Source organism: Triplophysa rosa, linkage group LG8 (assembly GCF_024868665.1).
Source record: "Triplophysa rosa linkage group LG8, Trosa_1v2, whole genome shotgun sequence".
NCBI lineage: Eukaryota > Metazoa > Chordata > Actinopteri > Cypriniformes > Nemacheilidae > Triplophysa > Triplophysa rosa.
Window position 1 is genome coordinate 19882932 of NC_079897.1, and position 24816 is coordinate 19907747.

Below are 24816 nucleotides of genomic sequence, written 5' to 3' on the forward strand. Positions count from 1 at the left end.
TTTTTCTTAAAGGTCCAGTGTATGAAATTTAGCGGCATATGAGGTTGCGTAATGCAGCTAATGGCTCACTCAACCCCTTGCTTTCGAAGCACTACAGTGGCGGACAAAGAACTAAGATGTCTTTACTTTTTCGATTCTTTCCTGAAGGAGATAAAGTATTTATGAAACGCGCTCCGTAGAGCAGTTTGTCTGTTTTGGGCTACGGTATACAACATGGCGAATTCAATGTAAGGGGACATGCGGTGTATATAAATAGAAATAGCTCATTCTAAGGTAATAAAAACATAACGCTTTATTATGTAAGCTCTTTATACACCCCTGAAGACAAAGTTATGTATATTATATTGAATTTCTGTCAATAGATCCTCCAAAAAAATGATACACAGCACCTTTAATGTTTTTGAGCAATTTCAATGTTTTAAATAATTTAGTAAAAAAAATGTTTCACTTAACATTTAAAATGACTTACCCTGGATTTATTGTGCATGAAATACTTGCAAATCAATATTCAAATATTATCAAATTTGTCTGGTTTAAATAACTGCGAACTGTGAGGATTTGGTAAAATACAAAAAGGTAACACAGCGAGTAGACCAAAACGCTCCAAAAAGTCTGGTTGTGAATTTCACACTACACTTAAGTGATTTATTTTAAGGCCAGCACTCAGACAAAGCGACGCAGCAAGGGAAATGACTTTGGTTTATTGGCCTCCATCAATATTAAGAGAGAATTCTGGGAAGAGTAAAACAGCACTGTAAGCCTCAATCAGTTGCCAAGGCTTGATGTGCCATAAACCGAAAAAGAAAGACCTCCATCTAGTCTAAGGTAAATAGTTCTCTCGTTTTGTAAGGCCCTGGGCTGTACGCGGTCTGTGGTGGGTTCCTGAAGCCTTATCTGCAGGAGTACCAAGATGACACGTGTGAACACGTGAGGTAGTAATCCTGAACTCACAGGATTCGGGCGAACATTTCACATACTTGCATCATGAAAGCCAACAACAGAGGGACAGCTGAAAGAATATAAAATGTCATTCCTTTACCACAAAGGTTCTCATATTCGTATTTCTTGTTCTGTTTTTTTGCATCTTTTACGGTCAGTGCAGGAAGGGTGATGCAGGGGGGCTAATGTGGGGAGTCTGGGGACTTTCTGTATCACACTGAAAGTGAAAGTGACCTCCTTTTGAAACAGGCCAATCACAGGCCTGAAAACATCTGACATTTTTCACAATTTCACAGGACTTTCCGCTGCCTCCTACACAGGAAACATGTGTACCGGTGTGAGTCACCTCCAGCTATCTCCAGCCAAGACTTTAAAGAGATAAAGAAAATGAAAATAAATTTAAAAGAGGAGGGGGAAGGAATGATGACATTCGAGAGAGTAGGAGATAGCTAATAAGACATAATGAAAGCAGCAGAAAACAGAGTGGATAAAAAGTCCCTTTTTTAAAAGTTTTAAAGAGAAAGTGGAAGTTAAAACCAGTATTTGAAAAAAGTGATGCAATACACAACCTATTCAACGTGCCATACATCCAAAATAGAAGTTTATATCATTTATTAAATGTGCATTATTTAGTATAGAAGAATTTCAAAAACAGCTTTGAAATTTTCGGTCACAATGAAAAATGAAAATTCAGGCACGCTGTTAGTATATAGATCGATTATAGCTGCACTCAAATTAAAATGAATTAAAAAGCAACATTTTTGTCATATTTTTCCCACTGACAATATGCAGTGCTTGCACACTATTTCTCAGCAATTCTATAGTGATTCACAACTCAGCTTAATTCAGTGTCAGACAGATACTTTAAAGTCGTCAAGTACAGAAAGAACAAGCACAAGGGGAAAAATGATCTGCTGTGTACCGGGAATAAAGGAGAGAGTAAATAGATCAGAACTATATAGGGGCGAATATATCATCATCATCATCTACTAGTGCAGCGAATGTGTTTGTCAGTGGGTGTGCTTAGCTATTCTTAAGGAACAAAACATTCCACGATATAAGGTAAATCTGACAAAACGTCCATTTGGGGACATCTCAACTGCAACAATGTTTTGTACATTTTCTAGCATCACAGTGTAGTAATCATAATTAGCTTTGTCTAAAAGTATGGACTTTTATTTGCCAAATCAAGAGGTAGCCTATACTCAGTGCACTTCATTATCTTTCTATTAAGATCCATAATGTGTCCCATAGCTGTCAGTCAAATGAAAAAAGTACACCTTATCATCCCACACAGTCCTGCTAAATGATCAAACAACTGGCCAGCTTGATTGTCATTCGATACATCTCTCTGAAAACAAATACCTAATTAACCTGCATTCTAGTTTCTTCATAATTCCCCAATGCCTACCTGTATTTACAGCATCTCAGCAGCACATCATCAGATCCAGAATCAAACTCTGAATCTGAATGAGAGGACAAGCTACACACACACACACACACAGTTTTTGTTTTATAATGACATATATCTCCAGAGCATCACCTTATTACTATGCACAAGCATACAGATTTTGAATAAATATATCTGCACACCGTTCCTGTGAAAATGTCAGTAATGATGCAAGTTTGCATGTCCATCAGCATTCATGATTCGTTTCCTGTGCAGACATGTATCCATTTCACACTCTGAAACACAACAGTGAAAGGTCAGGAAGTGGCTTGCATTTGACATTCGTCACACAGGTATAGATTTAGTAAACACCTGTGTGTGTGACTAAAAGAAAGAGAGCAAAAAAGGTTGACAAGGCTTCATACCTCAGAGGAAAAGAAGTGGCCATCAACTCGCCTTTCAAATTCTAATCAGTCTTTTCTCTCTCTCTTCCTGTCTGAATCTTCTCGCTCATCAGCGGCGTCATCAACACGATCATAATAATCAGATCTCTCATCTCCGATCTCCGTAACACCTGCTGTTCCCTCTCTAACCGTTCACCTCCCACATCCTCTCTGCATCTTTATTTCTCCTGTAAAACTATTAAACCCACTGTACAATCATTAAAGAAGCACGAGAGTTCTGTTTGTTCATAGACCTGCATGGAATCCGGGAGGAAATGAGCGGATTTCAGTAGAAATGGATTTAAAAATGCTTTAAACAAATCCGAGAGTGCTAAACTCTCATCAGTAGCTTAAAGCAGGTGGTTTAAAATCAAGAAGTAACTAAATATTGAACCGAAATGGTTTCGGCACAAAATATACGTGCTTTCAAAAATCAAACACAGAAAAGCATGAATAATTTGATTATAAAACTATGTACAGAAAAATATATGTATTTTTCTATCCTTGAATGACCATGTTAGCTGCATTTCTGTTTTTCTCCTGTTTGCACAACCTTATCAAACAGCCAACCAGTTGACAACCACTGGCTTACAGCAATAGATTCCAAACTCTTTGAAATGTGATTCAAAGGAAGAAAAAGTAAACTGAGCACGGGCCTTCTCGTTGCAACTTTTATTAGGATCATTATTCTGATATACGACATTCTCTCTATTAGCTCCTGAAACACGTATGTGATATTACCACCTGTATTAAATCTCATTAATCAGCTCCTGTGTTTTCACACCTGTGTATCGATTGCTTTGTTCCGAAACTGGGGGTTAAATCGCTACAATATTGAAATTTATTTTAGTTCGGTTCGCATTCACAAGGCAATATTTCCAAACTGACCAAACTTTGTTAATACAAGTCACGTGCGAGTAAACTCTCCTTCTATTGGTCAGAGTGCATCTGTTTATTTTCCGGCCGGTAACGCGAGTGATAATGAGCGTCAGCTGCGCGTTGCACCGGTCTCGTGTCTCTCACGGCGGAGCTCTGGAAGCATAAAAGGAGGAGAAGGATGAGAGAGAACCAGGCCTGGATTTTATGTTATGTTTTGTTGTGTTTGTGTGGCCGGCAGTCGACCGTGAGGGAGCTGTCGGCACTTTACTTTCGGTTTGTTGTTTGTTTATTTTATTAAAAGTTAGGTTTAACGTTCGTCGGTTCCAGCCTACCTTCCTTCCTTACTTACTTTGAACATTGTTACAGTGAGCCATTAGCAAAACAATCCCTTTTGCGTCACGCAATTTTACGTAATTACCCATCATACATTTTGATGCAGTCTGGTTCGTTGGTCCATTGGGTCGGATGGCTTTCACACGTCCAGCGAATAGCTCCAGAGTTCGTTTGCAATCGGGCTGAGACCACCTTGTTCAGGCGGTCTCGGAGCGATTGTTTTGGGGCGGATCCTAGCGCGATACGCCCTTTTCACAATGACATCACTTAACTTCCGCCTTTTGCAAAGCAGTGTATCATAACATCCGTCTTGCAACAAACAAGAAGAAGAAGAAGAAGAAGAAGAAGAACTTCCGTTTTGCCGTCGCGCTGGAATTTAACAACAGTGAGAAAAAAAACTGACAGAACACGTAGTCAAGTACTTATCCTAGCACCTTCGCTAACACAAAAAGAAAACAAAACACTTACCTTCATAATCAAACAGGTACTGTTCAACGAAGAATTTGTATCCTTTCTCTTGCTTTGATCTTGTCTTTAGCGAAAATTTGTCTGCAAGACGTTGTACATCATCTAGTCGTATTTGTGGCAGATGTGCAAGCCACTTGGTAAACTCCATTCTGAGGCGCTATTGGAAGTAACTTCTTCTTCTTGAGTTTTACTGGCGGTTGGCAAATCAGCTTATATGTGCATTACCGCTACCTTATGAACTGGAGTGCTAGCGGAAGTAATGATACACTGCTTCACGGCAGCACGGAAGATGCGTGACGTCATGTGAAAAAGGCGTATTGCCGTGTTCACATATGCCTAAACGAACCTAACCAAGAGGGAAAACGCACCAGGTTCCGAAACAAACCCTTATGTGTGAAAACGAAATTCCATCTTTCTTTTCCATATACATCACCCGCCTGCTGTTTCGTTTTTGTTAGTTTTATTTTTTCACGATCCCCTGACTTCATATTACAACGATCACATCTTTTCCCATCTTTCTTATTTCCACTACCACCAGGGGCGTAGCAAGCTTTTCAAAAGTGCGGGGGATGGATGTGGTTTGTTTGTTAACAATAAAAACGATGATTACAATGACAGAAGGGTACAAATGGTATAACATACAAGATATAAAAAGCTTCCCATTTAAATGAGTGATTCTAGAAAAGTATAAAAACACACTCGGTGGTAGGCTTGATAGTGACATGGGTCTGACAGGACTGTGACTGAGACTGCTAAATTTGGCTTACTTGCACCTTGAAAAGGGGAGATATAAAAAAACAAACAAACAAAAAAAACGCCCACACAAAGCTTTTTCTCTGGTGGTATAAATAATGTAACAATTTACTGTTTTTAAACATTAAAATAATATACACTTTTCTTTCATAGTTCTTCAACAGGTATGCAAACAATGACATCATTTCTCACTTTTTTCTCCTCAACAGGTACAATCAAACACAACAGGTAAGTATCCACAAAAGTATTCAGCTAATCAACAAACAATGCTCAAAATATCTAAATCAATTGCACTGGCAATAAACCCATATATACACTGCTTAACAATGACAATGTGTCCCTCCTCCTCGTCAATTCCCTGCCTTCTTCATCACAGTTACTTTATACATTGCATGCCACATACATAACCGAATTTAGCTAGCTGCTGAACAATATCCCAATTAGCAATTAGTATTAGTCTAAAAAACGAAATATAATACAGAAAACACTCGACATGTCAACAAAACATAAACAGAATATCTTCCCAAACACATATCAAGCTTATTTAAAAACCTCAAAAGCATAAACACTCATTCAAAGTACCTGGAAAAGGGAGATGTAAATAACCATAACCATAAATTCCCGCCTCCTCAGCACGAGCTGACCGATAAATCTAACACACCAAGAGAGGCGGGACTTAAGGCAGAACAGGCAATCATCAGCCTGTCACACTCAAAGCCGGTGTCATGTTTGAGAGGGAGGGGAGAGGAGGCAGCCGCAGCGAGAGCAGACACAGAGCGGCCAGAGAAACGGAGGAGCAACTGCTGTAAGGCGTTTGTGCAAAACTGCGGAAAAACTCAAAAAGTGCGGGTGTTGAACCCTCTCACCGGGAAAACTGTGGGTGTTAAAACACTCACATCCCCCACGGGTGCGACGCCCCTGGCTACCACCCTTTCTTTTAAAGCACACGCATTTCCTCTGACACCTCTGACACTTCTCTCTCTCTCTCTCTCTTTCAGTAGTAATCTCTAATTATTAAGTAGTCAGGAGGAGTCATTTTAATCTGTGGCAAAGTATCTCTTGTTCCCCTCACAGTTTAACATTTCCTTTTTAACTTTTGCTCTCGTTCCTAAGTTTCCTTCATCCTAAGTCTCTCCTCTTCTGATCTTCAACTCATATTTTTCCATCCCCTAAATCTGTTTATCCTGTCCTCTCATATACGGCATAATCCGTCTTCTTTACGCCTCATCGTGCTAAACACACAAGTACACAGAACTGGGATAAACTGCTAAAACACACATTCTTCATTTAAACAAACCCCTTCTGCACAGAGTATTTCAGGACATCCTCCATTTACCAAGGAAACTCCAGGCCCCAAACACTCGCTGGCTGGCAGACCATACTGAAACACACACACATCTGTGTCTCTTCTTTCTGTCACTTTTCCATCCCCTGTAGCGGGACATGATTGCACCCCCCTGGGCTGACACAAACTGTGTGCATTTGTGTATATGTGAGTCTCTATAACACCACAAGGCAGTGGGACTGAAGAGCCGAGCTCTAATGGTGATAGATTCTCAGCAGAACGGATGGGGCTCCACTTCAGATAAAGTGGGTCACGTCTGAGGAGCGGCGATGAATTTGCACAGTGCCAAATCCAAATGCATTAGCCTCTCTCTGTTTTACTTAACGGGGCCGGAGAAGTGTGTGCACGCGTTGCTTTTCTACCATCTGAAGATCGTATATACTGTATGGGTGCAAATGAGTAGTTGTGATAAGGTGTGTGGAACTAGGATGAGAACAGGAAGTGCTGATGACTCACTCTGATACTGTAATACAGGCGTGGTTATGTATTTTGGCCTGTTTTTTCGGATCGTCTCATTACGATTTCTTTGCTTCTTTATACTTTCTCAGGCTTGTTATACCCTCTTTGAACAGGCCGACGAGGGTAACACTGAAGAGGATATGCAACCTGGAAATGACTCGCTTACAAGAACACCGTTCACCAGCATAAGTGTTATCTGGGGACAGGAAAGCATTGTTGTCATTACATTTACATTTATTCATTTGACGGACGCTTTTATCCAAAGTGACTTACAAGTAGGTAGCATATAAACATTTTGTTAGCACGTTAAACAGTACCGTTAGCTTCCAAGGCCATGCTACTAGGAGGATTAAAGCTCGAGTAAGCAAGGGAGAGAATTTTTTTTTTGACACAAGACAGACAGTTATTGTTAGTCAAATAAATGCGGAACAGTTATGTTTTGATCGGTTTTTTGAAAGTTGTGAAGGATGCTGCAGTTCGGATGGAGGCTGGCAGTTCATTCCACCACAGGGGAACCGAATGAGTAAAGGGGTAACAAGCTCAGAAATAATCGTACGGCTATATCCGTCTTTTATAAATGTGATCAAACTATGATAAAATGATCCCTTTTATAAATGTGATCATTAACAGTCTGATTCAATAAAGCTGCAAGTCATAAGTTTGTAACATAACATTTTTGTAACATAAAATTGAAGGTTACTTGCATACTTATCTTCACGTGCAGTCAAATGATGTCAAACTGACATATCCAGCAAAATCTGACCCAAAACCTCAACTTTTAAATCAATATTAAAGCGGAGGTAACACACAGTTTCTACCAATCTCATATTAATATTGAGTACCTATAGAGTAGTACTGCATACTTCGAAGAGTATTTAGTTTGATCACATTTATAAAAGACAGCAGTACAATTATTTCTGAAAACAGTCGACCTCCTGAAGACGTGCAGTGCAGTGCAGTGGGCAGAACTAAAGTACGAGCACACAATACATCATCGCATTATCCCTGCATAAGTGTTGATTCACTGCAAGGTTGTGTAGTTTACATAATGCATGTACGCGGTGATTGCCAACAAAACACAGACACATGACTCAGTTTCACTTACCGCGTGCGGTTCATGTCAGCATCTTTTAGCACTGGGAAGCCAGCGTGTTTATCAGTGTAAAGAAGTCAGAATGCATGAAATAGCTTGTTGCCCCACCTTTAAACTTATCGCTGTGAATCAAGGTATGATAAGGACAAAGTTTTAAACTCTGATTTTTAATGCACACGCTCAATAACTTTTGTATTTATAAACAAAAAAAGGTTACAGATTGCAACTTAATATCATAAAATACAGTTGGCTGTAAATTACCAACTTCCTGTACCCGGCCATACTCAAAACCAATATCTATGATGATAACAATGACCGCAAAAAAGTATGGACATTTTTAAACATCAGTCCCAAATACAAATGGCTGAGTGTCACTGCATTAGATTCAAAATATCAAACCATGCTATATTTTCTAAGAACTGAGCTTCACTTTTTCTTTAGTGAATTTTGACCACATATACAGTATGTCACTGGTAACACAATACTGTATATGCCAGGTGTGTGTGTTGCCATTGTGCTGAGGTTCTGACACCATCTGCTTTACCTGCTAGAGAAATATTTCACAAAACTGCGAAGTTGCTCATATGTGAAAAAACAAGCATCGGTGGAGGCCTTGATATGCTTCTCCTTTCATGGATAAAAGCCTCTCTGTCCTTCTCAAGGGCAGTTCACATTAAAGTGTAGCGACACAGAACCGCGACTGAGCATCTTCAGTTGTTGGCCTTTTTGCCAACTCGCTTACTGACAGCAACCGTCAAGAGAGGATGCGAAAATTGGGAAGTGACAAGAGGAGGGTGCAAGGATGGGAAATGACAGCTTATGCTACACCCATGAGCACCATCGTCAAATGGAACCTGTGATAAAAGGAATCCGATTAAGTCTTCTACGGCATGGTTTCTTCAATCTTTGTTAAACTAAAGATCTCTTTAATAACAACTGCAATAATAACTGTTAGTAGATCCCTACGAGAGAAAGTCTACTAGGTGTAATAACAAAACAATTATATTAGTTAGTTTTTAATTTAAGAACATTGGACACTATGCATTTGAAAATCTCAAGATAAACTTAAACTTTGTCTTTAATCTGAACTGCTGAAGGTCTATTATCCTTATTTAATGAGACGGCACTCTGGTTAGGCGGTTAGAGCTACAGCAGACTTAGATTTAGTTCTATCCTAATACAATGTCTTCGGATGACACAAACTGGTGTGGTGTGTAGCTGGAAATAAAAATTACAAATAAAACAAAACAGTACTGGAAACAGTTAATCATTTCTAATCATACAAAGCAATAATATGTTCTACAACTCACATCGAACCATAATGATGGCCATATGGACACGTGAAAAGTGAAACCACTTCTGATTGCAGGCACATTAGAACACAATAAATCATAGTAAATGCTCGTGATTACAGCAGTAAAAACCATTTACATGAAGCTAATCTGAACTTCATAAACTTTGCAGAAGCATAATAAAACACATTTAGGGTAATAGCAAGCTTTGTCAAGCGCTTATTTGCATTACTAATCAGAATGTGCATATCAAATGTTAATAAAATAAAATAAAAAACTCTATACCGCTTGTCCTATATTAGGGTTGTGGGGTGTGCTGAAGCATATCAGCTATGTCAGGCTAAAGCGTGTTTTTTACTTCTGCGTCGGACCTACGGCCTGGAGTGAGAAGTTGGTTGCAATTTGCAACCTCACCGCTAGATGCCGCTAAAATCTGAACATTGCTCCCTTAAAATATTTAGTGGCAATTTACAAATAAAACAATGACAAAAAATGCCTCTAAAAGTGTTGTTGGGTAACTGTATTGGTTACTCAAATTGGTAGACGGGTACATGAGTGTTATCTGTCTGACACGGTCTTCATTAGCCAGTATCTCCAAAAGAGTATGATAAGCAAACGTGTGTAATATTTCACTGTATTTTACTGACTATTAAGCAGAATTTGCAATAACATTTGAATCTCTCTGCCTGTAATGTTTTTCTAGTGTGAGTGCACACGTCTTGTCTCATCACCCAAACACACGAGTTTCTTTCCGACAAGATATCTTTACGTGCCAGCGCATTTATTAGATATGCTTAGACCTGAATCATTTCACATGCAGGCGGCTTTTTCTCCAAAGTGTCTGTTGTCAGATCTCTAATCTGTGAGTTTGGCCTATTTTTCGTATTTTTGTACTTGGTCAATGACGTAATGTTTTTATATCGCAGATCCATTGAGGGTTAGACTCTCTTTGGCTCTATTTTGTCATGGTTAGACTTTTGCAAACTGCAAATGAATTAAAGCCCACAGCTGTCCTTTGTGTCAGAGGCTATGCGCTAACTGCTAATACGAATCCAACAAGCCGATCTTCCACAACATCTTCATGAATACAGCATGCTGGAAAACAGGGAGTAATTGAGAACATGAAAGTACATTTGCTCTGTGGAAAACGATTAGGTGATTAATTCGGATATTGACAGCAGGGCATTCAGAAGAGGTGCCCTTTGCATCAAGTAGCCCCCACCCCGTTCTCTTGTCTCCGATTGCTCACGAAAAACAACATTGTTGAGAATCTGAATCCATTGCAGGGGCAATTACTTCCTAAACACAAAGGCCTGTGTTGCTGGAGCTGTTTGCGTAATAATAGTCATTTTACCGAGAGCCTCTAATAAAGCCTTCAATGCCGTCCATTGCTTCTTTTAATTACCTCATGAGCCGCTGCATTGATTTTTTTTTCTCCATCTTTTCAGCCTCCTCTCCCCGTCTCAGTTTTTTATTAATATCGCAAACTCAAAGCAATAACAACTGTGTCACAACCCAGATCTCAGCAGTGTAATCAATAGGATTAATTCAAAGCCAGAAAACGTGTGTTGCCGCCTGCTTCCAAGGCTTTCTGTTAGGCCCCTTATTCACACACACACACACATTAAGACCTTTTCTGCTTTTCCTCCTGTTTTCAGTCTCCGCCTATACGCTCATCTGAAAGAAGGGGTTGGCAAAGTACAACAGGGTGCGAGTTAGCCCTGAGACAGATAGAAATGCATAGGGTTGATATAGGGAGAGCCGAGCTGTGAGATGCTGTATGAAAAATGGGGGTGGGAGTGACTAAAAAACTGAAAAACCCTCTGGCTAGTGTTAAACCTCCTGGTGGAATCATCACTTACCATAGCCAACATTATGACAGCATGGCAGTGTGTTAGTGTGTTCGTCCAGCATGTGGGCCGTGGGAGTGTGTGATGTACTTCAACTTCAGGCCTCCTGGACTTGGACGGTGTGCATAACATGACACCATAAGAAAGATAAGCTTGTGTCTTTGTCAGTACAGCATGTGCGAGTAAAAGGTTTCATAAAACGTTGATAAGTTTTATAAAGCAGTAACAAAATAACCATTTTGAGGATGCCTCATTCTCTGAGTAACAAAAAATATGTTTTGTTTGTTCATGAAAATATACAGTATGTATAAAATATATTGTTCCTCACTGTAGCTATGTCAATATCTGAATGGTTTTGGTCTGTTGGGATTTTTTGTACAAGTGGATGTTTAGCGAGCTCTTATTTTCAGATTTCAAACCGTTTTATTGGAGGGCTGAGGTTTATATTGTTCTGTTTATCACCTTGTAAAGGGTTTTGTGATATATGTACATATATCTTAAACAGTGTCAGAAAATGTTTCAGTGGGACAACATTTACCCCTTGAATAGATTTACAAGTGCATTTATTTTACCTTTATGAGGGCACATTTATTTCCAGAGCATAACCACTGCTTGCCATATATAGTATTTATGTCAAATGCTTCAACTTTAAAAGGAGAATTTTCAGCCATTATTATTTAGATTTAAAGGTTAATTTCACATCCCTGAATCTCTCTAATGATTTAAAAATTCAGGTTCCTGAACAGCAGACCAACTGGCTTGTATAGCTTAAATCAAATAAAGGCACTGCCTTCTCTCTACCTCTAGTCAACACTGATTTATAAGAGTGGCAGATGCAAATATCTTTAATATATTCATCCTGTGATACTGCGTGTTGGAAATAGTGAGTGTGTGAATGAGCATAAAAGGGTATGTGGGCACGCATGAATGACTGAGGCATTATAATGACATGCAGGATGCACGCTGCTGTGCCAATGACTGCTTGCGTCCATAAGAGCATATTACCCATAGAGCCATATAGAACCAGTCAGTGCTTAGCTATATACACATAAAACTTATATTAAGATATTGCCCAATAGAGAGAAAGAAATAGAGAGCAATATATAATAGATGAAGAGATAAACTAGCCTTTGCAGAAAAATAAATAAATTTGAGGGAAAAGAGATAAGGATAGATATGTCTGCTTTATATTCTTCAGCATTACGATAATGCAGAGAGATGAGAAAATTAAACATTCATGGGAGTAAATAGGTTTAAACGTCCCACTGCTGCGCTTGAAGAGCTCCCGGTGGACATCAGCCCATGCTGTGTGGTGACTCCAAATGCAGGGGGACGGAAAACAGGAAGACGTGCTGAGAGGAAAAGCGAAAGTTTCGAAAGCGAGAGTACAACAAGTGAAAAAGACCGCAGGAGATACAGTAAAGTATGATGGGGGATTAAAGGGCACAGGAAATGTCAATGGGCAAAAATAGAAACGATCTATAAGAAAAATGCAGTCCTGCACAAACTGTACAATTTGGGAATAGAAATAGAGAGATAGGTGAGGAAAGTTTAAGAAAATCCCAAAGAGAGAAATACTAGAACAGAAACAAAAATAGACCAGGCTACCCCTCTGCGTTTAATGCATTTCCTATTCCTTAGTCAGAAAAAAGCACATTTAAAAAGCTTATTTTTGCTCAATGTTAAACGAAACGTCAAGAAGAGCATAAAGATGGCCTCACAGCTGATAGAAATTGACTAAAAATTGGCCACAAACCTCAAATTTGTATTTTATGAGGTATGTATTTTCTTACGCTTTAAAGCGTAAGAAAGGGCGGGGGAATAAAAGCACAACAGATTTTCTTTATGCAAATCAGCACTGAACAGCCACAGGCGTCAAACCTGGACACCTGGACTGAGTGCCCTGCTCCAGAGCTCCTGTCGAATATACACACGGGTTCTCCTACAAAGCATAGCCCATGGCCATTACTTTAAAATCACCTTCTCTTACCTTACTGATACTACATCATAACCTCCCACGGGAGAGAAATGAGTGATGAATATGCATGGCATCGATCTGTAGGTGTGCAAGTGTGTATGAGTATGTAATGGACAAAATAGAAGAGGGCCGAAGCAAAGATGGAGTAAGAGGGAAGATTGTCTAAACACTATATAAAAAAATCTACAGATGTCAGATCAGCAGCCTCATTTTTCCTCCCAGGCGAGAGACAAGAGCTGCCATTTCCAGCGTTCTAGGAGAGATTTATATAAATGGTTCAAAACAAGGTGACGTGATTAAACCCCCCGATTGTGCGACCGCATCTGGATGTACAAGTGAAGATTAACATGACCATCCTAAGAGCCATAAACCAGATTCTTAATCACCTAAGATTGTTTTAACTCTAATATTTTTAATATCCATGCACATAAATTGCTGTCATCTCCTCCAATCCATCTTCGAGCATATAAGCAATCTTTTTTTAATTGGACAATTTCCTGTAGCGGAGAGTTGTGTTCCTCCGAGCTTCATTAGTTGAACACACAGATAACGTGAAGCGGAATCATGGGTAATTAAAGTGGTATATACTGACTGATTCCTCTCTTCCCTGAGGTCAGGCGCGGATTAACGCACAGGCTTGCCTAGGCTGCATGCAGCCTAGGGGCCCCACCTGTTTAGGGGCCTCCGATTGGCCAGATTTTTTATTTTAAATTTACTTCAGCGCGAACAAAATAATAGACCCTCATTGGCCCATAGGATATAAAACAAAAAACAAGCCGGTGATTGGATAGACGTGACATTTGGGTCACATCTGTCTAATCAGCTCCTGGTGAAATCACTCATGAATCAGTCATTCATTTTCATTTACGTCACTGCTAGACGGCATAGTGGCAAAATGTCTGAAAGAAAGTACAGTGGAGCACAAAAACGGAAAATACAAAGGTTAAAAGAACAACGTGACCAAGATAGCAGCAGGAGGACTGGCAGCTCGCATTGGCTAACATCGGTGCTGTGGTTGAAACAACTGCAGTGGGATCCTTAGCTGTTGCAGCAGTTAGCTCATCTGTAATATTTCAAGGAGTTATTCCACAATGACACTCATATTATACAGGTTGGTTTTTAATTATGGCTTTGTTTTATACACAGTTTATGTAATGCACAGTGGTTTGAATCTCAGTAAAGATCGAACGAGGCGTTTTTAGGGGTTGGAGCTTGTGCTCTCCTGGTGTTTGCCATTACTAAGAAACCAGGAATGTAGAGGAAACGCACTGTAGTATTTGCTGTCTCAATGTGTACATAGCTTTTCTGTGGCTCAGTGGTTAGAGCATGGCGCTAGCAATGCTAAGGTTATGGGTTCGATCCCAGGGGATTGCACGTAGTCAGAAACAAAATGTATAGTACAATGCAATGTAAGTCGCTTTGGATAAAAGAGTCTGCCAAATAAATAAAATGTAAATGTATCCAAGTTCGATTGTTCCCGACGTCCCTCACAGCATTGGTTTTGTGTCTCAGCTTGATTCTATCGAACCCTGGTGCGTTTGCATTCATCTTACTTCATCACGAACGTGCATGACACATGATAGTAAACAGAACACGAGTCAATATATATTGTGTTTTTTATTCACTTGATGCTATTATGCGTAGCGCAGCGTAAACAACACTTGGTCTTACTGTATGTTCGCTTACAGAGCTTTCTGCTGCTTGCAAACAGACTATTTATCAGGACTATTTTTAAATCTGTAAACATTGTATTACCATTCATTTGCTGCTCTAATTCCTCTCGCAATGCACAAAACAATGCAGGCTCACTCTTGCTCAAATCCAAGGTAAATTACCAACGCTATCATCTCTTACATATGATTTATAGTAAGTACATTGTAATAGGCTAAAGCGGATGCGCAGGGTTTGGTACATTTACATTTACATTTATGCATTTGGCAGACGCTTTTATCCAAAGCGACTTACATTGCATTATCCTATACATTTATACATAGGTATGTGCAATCCCCTGGGATCGAACCCACAACCTTGCGTTGTTAAAGCAATGCTCTTACCACTGAGCTGCGTGAGCTTATCCTGGCGATTTTTCATGCAAACTCTGCCCCGTTCCGAACTAAACTGCATGCGTGAAAGGCACCTGAAAGCCACCTAAGGGGGGCCCCTGACCACCTTAATCCGCCCCTGCCTGAGGTGCTACAATCTCTGACTGACATTCATCTCAAATATGAGTCTCACAAAAATTTGTTTGCTACGAAAAATTACCGTTAATACAACAGTTTGCGCAGCAATGTGATTATAGGCAAGACAGCGGGGACCTTCCTCATCGGCGTTTTTCTTTCAAATGAGCTCTGAGATTGCCGAGAGCTCCAGGTTTGGTATCGGGGAACAGAAAATGCATCTTCCAAAACCACCTGCAGGGCCAGTCACTCCTGCGCTCGCTAAAAATCTAGCACTACTTATTTTGTGTCTCCTTTTTCCATTCTCACAAGAGCTCCCTGAAGTTGAGTTCCCGCAATCAGCAACCCTCAAGTTCGGCGGTCCGGGATGTCTTGCACCACCCTCAAACCGAGACAATCTCGGAAACATAATCCATTGTTAGATAGAGTAATCTCCTGCTATTGGAGAACCGGGGCCAATTCTGCCTGCCAGCGCTGGAAGGACAAACTCTCCACATCGCCAGAACAACAGGATGACCTCGCGGTCTCTGCTGTGGTTTTTAGCGAACAATAAGAAGTCTAAACAACATGGCGGGCGCGTAATCGCAAGTGTTGCCCCATCCTCCAGCCGTGCTTTTAGATTTTAATTGCGGAATTAACGGCAACTTTTTGATGTTTGTTGTTTCGTAGTGTAAATTCATTACGGCTAATGAAGATTTATTTACCACTTACTAATTAGCCAAGATCAAAGGCTCGTGCTTAAGCACGAATTCATTGTTCTCGGTTTGGGAAGGGGTCGCTATTGGGTTGATACTGCAGTGTCGGATCGTGCCGGCGGCTGCAACTCCTGATGCTGGGATTTTTTTTTCTCTGATCCAGGTTTTATCAAACCCTATGTGCCCAATCTATATTCTATCTTTTTGATATTTTCTCTGTGGGGCGCTATTAAAGGGATAGTTTACCCAAAAATGAAAATTCTGTCATTATTTTCTCACCTTCTTGTCATTTCAAACTTGTGTAACTTTCTTTCTTCCGCAGAACACAAAAGAAGATATTTTGAAGAATGTTGGTAACCTAAAAGTGGTGGAACTCATTCACTTCTATTGTGTGGACACAAAACCAACTCAAGTCAATGGGTACCGCCATGGTTTGGTTCTTCAAAATGTCATCTTTTGTGTTTTACGGAAGAAAGTCATACAGGTGTAAAATGACAGAATTTTCATTTTTGGGTGAACCATCCCTTTAACTGTCCACGGTATGTTCTTCCGAGTGTGACCCTTGATCCACAACAGCAGTGCGTATGACAGCAAGAGCGCTCGTGAAAACAATTTGTTTGTATGCCGTTCCTTTCAATTTACCCGTTATCTGATGGTTTTCAATCAGGTCCTCTCCTGATATCAAAGCGGCACTTCTCATTTACTAGCACGCCATTGAGCTCGCATATCAGTGAGAGCAGAAGACTGGGAGGAAAATGTAATTGTGTTTGTGTGCGTGTGTTAGCGCTTCCCCCCTGACCTGCCACTCAGCTCCTGATGGGTGGGTGGCTTGCAGTAAAATGTCCTCATTGATCATTTGTTCCCACTTTTGCAGTGTTTTGTTTGTGACAGTCACGGACAGTACAGAAGTCCTAGTTTCCACTTAGTTTGTGTTCCTTTTCCCCCTCACTCCCTGTCTTTCTTCTTCACTTTGTTCTACACTTTTTCTCCCCAATGCTGTCTTTAATCTTCTCACTGGATACAGATTCTTTTGCACTCTGCTGTTGCTCTTTCTTCCCCCAGATCCTTCAGAGGCTCATTTATTTGTTTTTCCTCCCTCCGACTGCCGCTCTTCACTCTCTTAAATAGCGTCCAGTGCAGTCCTGCCTCTTACACTTCCCATTTTGCTCTTTTTTTCCACGGCCCATTGAACTGTGTAGTGTAGTTGCTGGGATCTTCTTGTGGCCTACTTTAAAGGGACAGTTCACCCAAAAATAAAAATTCTGTCATGGTTTACTAACCTTATATGAGCCTTTCCTAATTCATATGACTTGGGTCCATAGAAAAAATAAATGGAAATGCGGAAGACAGTCCTGACCTCTGTTTTCCATGCAATTACAAATAAATAATACAAATTTTCTGCAGTAACGTAGGTCAACATGTTCCTTTAGACACACTGACACAGACAGATACGTTTCGTCCTTATTAATGATACAAAATGAAACATAGAACTGTTATTTTGCTAGAAACCATAGTTACCATGGTAACTTGTAATGATTGTACACAAGCCTTCAGTTTTAGCATTTCTAAACAAAACAACATATACAAAGAGGGAAAAATATATGAAAAAATCCACTCTCTCTCTCTCCTCGCATGAGGATGTGCTCTGACACGTCACACACACACACACACACACACCTGTCCTGAGTAGGGCTGCTCACTCCTGTCCTCTCTGCTCGTCCAGAGCCTCATTATCACCTCCACGCTCTCCACATAATGTAATCGGTGCGGGCGGCATTAGTCGCCCTCTCAAGAAGCCACAAAGCCTTTCACACGCACTCCATCTGGAGCCGGGGCCCATTTTAGTTCTAATGGGCCCTTCATCCAATCAAACCTAGCGAGGGCTTTAGTGCCACTCAAAGTCCTGTAATTACCGCAAAAGCCAGGGACCTTTACCACATGTGGGCACGGAATGGGAGTCTTGGAGACAGGTGGAGGGATGAGTCAAAGGAATTATAGGACAGCGAGAGAACGAAGAGAGGAGACATGAATTAAGGGGTTGTTAAACAAGCCAGAGAGTTTGCAAAGTCATGACAACAATATCCCCTATACAGAGGAATGTTCACCTCTGTGGCATCAACCACAACACTTAGGTCTCTTTCTCCGCCTTTCTTTTTATCTCCTAAAGCTTAGTGTTTGATTTCTTTCTCCTTCTACACTGCCGAGACTTTTCTCATAAGCGTTTCACATGTTGGTTTACTGGCTTAAAAACGAGAGAACAGACCCGAAAGATCACCATAGCTCAGGGCGCAGGAACATTATCAGACGAGGCAGACAAATAGAAAGTTTCCTTATGATTTAGGAATATTGCAGGAGAACTATTAAACTACAATTCATCTCAGTATCCATTAGGAACCAGTGGCAGAGATTGCAGATTGATGACAACTTCTATTTGGCTCTCTCAATAATGCTGTAAAGGTGCTGAGAAATAACGCATTGTAATTCTGAAGTCTTATTCTCTACACTGAGGAAGATGTCAGGCCCCAGACGACAAATGTGCCACTCTCAGACATCTCACAGGACAACAGGAAGAAAAATTAGATCAGAATCTGTCTGCACTTCAGAACTATAAAAGTTTGAAGCTGAATTATTGACAGCTTGCGTCTAGCAAGGTTGTGTCGTCTCACCAAACCGGGTCCAATATAAATAGGCGCGTTTCAATAATTCACATCCCTATCAGAGTGCAAGCACTTAAATTCCCACAATGAACGAGCCTCGATTCAATCAAAGCAAACAGCAGAAACGGCTTCAGAGCGATAACCCTAAAAAATAAGGTTTTTTAATTGATGCATCTCTTCGAGTGGGTTTCATTAAAATAATGGTCTAGACATTCTTTTGGGAGACATGAAAGAGTTTTAGTTTAATTATAGCAATGCGTAGCGCTGCGGGCCTTAATAACGTCTGTATGTGACATGACGGAGTGGCGTCTGATTCATCTTCTCTGTCATTTGAAACGACACTCCTGCATAAGCTATTTCTCAATGAAGCACTTAAGCTCTGAAATGAAACATAAAGAAGAGCATCTAATGCGGGTGACCGCGGGCAGGCAATGAGACCGAACGAAAAAATTAAAGGAGTGTCTAATCAGTTGAATCAGATTGGAGATAATTACGGTGAAATACAGTTAGCGAGGCACGCCACCTGCGACATACCCAGCCTGCACGACTACGCCATAAAACACTATGATGAATTCATTCAACTGGGCATTTCTCCCTGTCCTTAACTTTTTTCAGAAGTGCGCAGGAGGCGTTCAACGCGTCCAGTAGGAGAGGCAATATTAAAGACCCAGTGAAATCAAATAAATGTTTTTTTCCTTTTATTAAAAATGAGAGCGCCTTAAGGACATCAATAAACTGATATGCTATTAAGCGCTGACAAAAATTGCATCTAGGAAATATAACTGTTCAAAACTGACAGTCTGGCACGGGCGCTCAAACAAATCTAGAAATTCCATGGCATCACGCTACACTTCAGCCTCTCGTCAAAGTTCTTGTCCAATCAAATTCGCTTTGGAATTCAAAGAGTCCCACCCTCTTCACTAGCAGAGCTGCGGAAGTGGCGCCTCATATCAGCCACTTGTTCGCACATTAATTATGTCCTACATGGTGAATGACATATAATGCACTAGATGGGAGATAGGGGATGATCCAGAGCAGACAGTGTAAACATTTACATTAAAGTCTTAATTTCGCATTAGTGTCACGTGACCAGTTGCACGCGAGTGTCCTCCGGTTAAGAGAGACACTATAGCGCAAAGCTGATCATATGCCTGATCATACGGGCAAATCCGCTGAGAAAACAAAATGTATCTAACCCGTTTCAAGTCTACACAGTATGAAGAGTTTGGTTCCAAAATGAGATGATATTTTTCAAAAATCATGATTTTTATTATGTTATCATGGTTTTATTGTGTTAGTTAGCTGTATTTTTGAGTTATTATGGCTTAAATCAAAACAAACCTTATCTCATTTTGGAACCAATGAGTATGAGTATGTGGAATGAGTATGTGTGCTCTACCAGACCGTCAGAGGCAGTGTTTAATTAAGTGTTTAAATTAATTACTAGTTACTAATTACACATTCGATAATGTAATTAGATTACTGTACAAGTTACTCTCTTCAAAAAGTATTTAATTACTTATTACTTTCTATATCCTACATCAACCTTGATGAGTTAAGTGATTCAAGGATAGACATGAAACGGCTCTTTTAATTCATACAAATAAATAATATAAAACTACATAAAGTATTATTATTAATTACATATGTGAGAATTATACATTAAAGCACGTATTTTAAAGTTAGACTTTGAATTTTGATGTAAATTCCTCTTCTGCGCACACACATATTACACAAAGTATTTAGTTTAATTACATCAGAAGTAACTGTAATTAAATTACAGAAAAAATTCGAGTAATCCCTTACTTTACTTTTTCAAGGGAAAAGTCATTAAATTACAGTAACTAATTACTTAGTAACTAGTTACACCCAACACTGGTCAGAGGGCAGCGCTGAGTCGCGTCATTCACAGACCAACTGCAAATTAATGATAGAGGAAGTCATTCGCCAATGCAAACAATCCGAGTAAACAGCAAGACAACAAGAACAAAAACCAAACCGTATGGATAAGGATATGTTTCCTAGCTTACTATTCTTGGTTTCAGCGTGTTGGTTTTGTATCGTTCTTCTTCGACACCGGCACACTGCACCCTTTCTGTGTTTGTATTTACCCCTAGTGGACTAGTGCACTTTTCTCGCGCATGCGCTGTTGCACGCATCACGGACCGACGGACGGACCATACCTGCTCCTTTACACTACTGTCACTGTGGCTATCACGCTGTTAAATGCAGCTTTGCCTGGCTGAGGCTGACTGTGCTCTAAACGAAATGCTATTGGTTACTTTAAAAGGGGGAGGGGGCACTCAATATGTCTCGCGTTCTCTGCATTTTTCAGTTGAAATTACGACAACATATCAAATCATGCACGTTCAAAGGCATTGCAGTGGGCCTTTAAGATCAAAGCAAAAGAACGGTGTTTCTGTCTGCATGCCGTGACATTATGTAACAGTAGGTTCTATGTCTCTAAATGAACATCTGTTTATAGTGCCGTTGTGTATTAAAGTGATACGAGAAAGATGCTAGTTCTTCCATCTTGTGTATTTCTAAATGTGTAAACCAGGATTCAGCGTTCACTGTGAAATTAAAATAAAAATAGATAGCTACCCGAAGGCTTTGCCACAGTCTTTTTTCAGCACACGGGTAGGTGGTGCTTCTACTTAAATTAAATGTCAACATTTTTATTTTACTGAGGGAATTACACAACCATAGGCTGGAATCAAAGGATAAACCTTGGCTTAAGATAAAGGCTTCCTCGTGGCATTACAGAACAAAGTGACAAGTGAAAATACCAAATTCAGTATTTCATGCAATACAACTAAAAAAGGTTAATCCTATAGCTTCTACCAATATGATGCGAGTGCTGGTAGAGAACTACCTTTACATGCAGAAGAGCATTTGTATTGTAATACACATTGGAATAAGGCTATTTGTGATCTTACAGAAGCTGCTCAAAAGCCCTGTTCTTGTTTTACAAATAAGACCAATAAATCAAACATTCTGCCTCCTGTATAGTTTTAACAATGGCTGTTTCTTAACCTTTAACCACGGAAAGCTGTATAATAAGGCAACGACTACAACTGTAATGTCAGATATTTGAATAAAAAGGTACGATCCATACAAATGTTCTTAAACAGCACTGCCATTTTTGCACTGTGGTTCTAATTAGGAGGCAATTTGGCCCTCCAGCACAAGCAACATTGACAGAGTCCCAACAAATGATGAAAACAGATTCAAACGAATGACTCTCATATTGCTTGCCATCGAATAAACAAATAGATGATTAACTGTGCAGGCCCAATGAGAGCAGCAGTGATGGGAGAGGACGGGCGCAGAATGCAGCATGCAGAATGCGACTGGCGCAGTTGCAGCCATTTACTGTGAGCGTGCGTGTTCATGTGTGTCAGTCCCTGCAAAAAAGGCCGTGCAGAGAGAGAGAGAGAGAAACAATGAGAGAGCAACAAACAGTGGAAGAGGGCTTCAGATGGAACACACAATATGAGACTGCAGGCTTATGCCCAAGGGACACACACACACAGTCACTGTTTCTAGTATATTCTGAATTTGTTGTGGTGGGGGGTGGGAAATTAACACACACACACACGCACGCGCGTGCCTACACACTACACTATATTACTGAGAATGTATAAATCTTTCATTGCTACCAGGCTAACATTATTATCTTTTTTTATTCTCAGGACCACCCCAAAAACCAAAAATGTACACGGACTGTTCATTGACTTCCATTGTTTCCACAATAACAATAGTTACTCTATACTGTACCTACCCCTGAACGTTTCTACATTTTACAATTTTCACCAAGACATTTTTAGTATCAAGCATTTTTTTTGTAGGCAAAACCTGACACACAGAGACACACACCTTTTATCGCACGTTCTTCCAATTCCTGTGAGAGATCAGGTAGTTTCACTACGTGTCATCTTGTTATCATTATCCCTCCACCCTACAGTATATTCATTTTCTCCTATTTCTCCTTCCTATTTCTTATTCATTCTGCTTCAGATGGTATACATCAGATAATCTCCCCCTAACCACATCCCTTTGTCATCTCTCTTGCCACATCTCTGGTAAATTGGTTCTTTCTGGTAGTAGAAATAAATAGACGTGAATCTGGTATCAAAAGTCTCTATTGATTTATGTGACGAAGGGGCATGATAATCAGTTCAGTTGTCTTCCTCCACCTGCCTCACCTCTTGTCACTGGAGAGATTAATGACAGTCGTCTCCATAGCTCCCTCTTGACCTCAAAGATCCAAATGAACAACCAGTCATGCCATTTGAACAATGTATACATACACCACTTACAAAATTCCACACACAATCTAATGTATTACAGGCACAAGCGCATACAGTGATATACATGCATGGCTGTGTACAGACAATTGCATAAATGCCTTCAGTTCCACATCCTTAAACAAACCCACTTTAGACGGTGTCAAACAAATAGACGCGCAAACCTGGATCTGGCTCAGACCACAAACAGCTATTGAATTTCAATGGATGAATGCTTTCGGAATTTTAACTAGATACGTATGCTAATAATGTCAGTTACCATAAATGTCAAATAAATATAGAGTGCGAGTGAATCAAGGCGCTATTACTCTGCGCTTCACTCTCTTTTCAGACTCATTCGTTGCCGTTTTCAGCTCTTGCTGATTAATCGTTATTAATTTGGGCCTCATTTCACAAACAGATGGCACAGCTAGAAACTAAGAATTAAACGGCCGGCTAGTATCGAGACACTCTTGTCATCCAAATCCCAAGGCAACAGCAGATGCACTTAACATGCGATGGCAAGCATGTAATACGCGGCCCGTGTTGGGATTTGAGACAGGAGTGTGTTGCTGTTACGGGACAGCCCGAATTCCGCAAGTCCACTACCATGACACAGAACTAAATGCACTCCTTCATTGACTGCCGCATTGGTCGTACAAGTACACCTCGGGATCTCTGCGCGTCGCGCTGAATCCCAACGAAGGACATCGGCAACAATAACAATTGAAACTCTATGTATGCACAAAGAAAATTCACAGCGCACCACATCTAAACAAGGCGAGGTGCGAGTGTCAACACAGGAATACGTGCATGTGCGTACGTGTACGTCTATAACACGAATGTACCCCATCCAATTGAGCGACTCTCTTCAATACTGAAGCGTACGGAGTCAGCAGAGGGCTGACGCAAACTACTCCCAATAATATACGCCAATAGCGGTAAGTAACGTTTGCCGTTAAATTGCTTACACACTCGCGAACAATCTCACAAACGTAAACAGAAAGAACTTTCTGGAGAAAACTAATTCAAGTGCGGAAGCGATTTCACTTTTGCACAAACACTTCGCGAACCAAACAATCTATGAAAAAGGAAACACGATTTCTGTGTGTACACGAACACTATTAGTTAAATCCAGTGTGCGTTTGGCTGCGTGCACCCCGGTGTGTGTTATTTACCCTACAGCGTTACCTCCTGCAATGAAAAGCATTGGTAAATGGAGAAACAGTTCTCCACATTCTCAATCCTATATGATGCCGGCAGGTTAACTTCAAAAGTGCGCTAAATAAGCATTCATCTTACCTGTGTGCGAACAGGACAGGAGCAGCAGGAGAGAAAGAGGAGCGCAATACTTCCAAAAAGAAGAAAATGCCATCATTTGTGTAATTCCCTTCTCTCTGTTAATTCCTCTTCCTTGGATGGGAATTAGAAAAACATGAGCGCGCAGGCTCGCACCTACGAGGCTTTTCTCAACTCCACTGTTAGCTGCAATCGTTTTGTGTTACATACTAATACACACACATACACTCGCTAAATCTGTCACTACTCTGAATGAAAGGTGGAAATGTAGAAGGGCCGGTTTTTCTTGGGCTCACCCACAACCAATCGGATTTGGCAATGGCCGGCGCACACCCAATCGTGGGCGGGGTTTTATTAATGCAATTTAAAATAAAGACAAATAACCGTGTTGTTATTATGATGAAAAATACAATGTGCTATATAAACCACCCTTATAGCACTTTAACAACATCTAGACTGCGCTTTTAAATGAGCCTC

The 24816-nt window shown here is 40.4% G+C and overlaps 1 protein-coding gene across 1 annotated transcript in view; it reads right to left on the reverse strand.

The window, feature by feature from the left end:
* cadm4 (cell adhesion molecule 4) overlaps positions 1 to 24603 on the reverse strand; it is a 115169-nt gene extending 90566 nt beyond the window's left edge. The window contains exon 1 of the mRNA XM_057339509.1: positions 24343 to 24603. Within this exon, the coding sequence (XP_057195492.1) occupies positions 24343 to 24418 (76 nt within the window). The 5' untranslated portion in view covers positions 24419 to 24603. The remainder of the gene's footprint in view (positions 1 to 24342) is intronic.
* Positions 24604 to 24816: the final 213 nt, after the last annotated feature.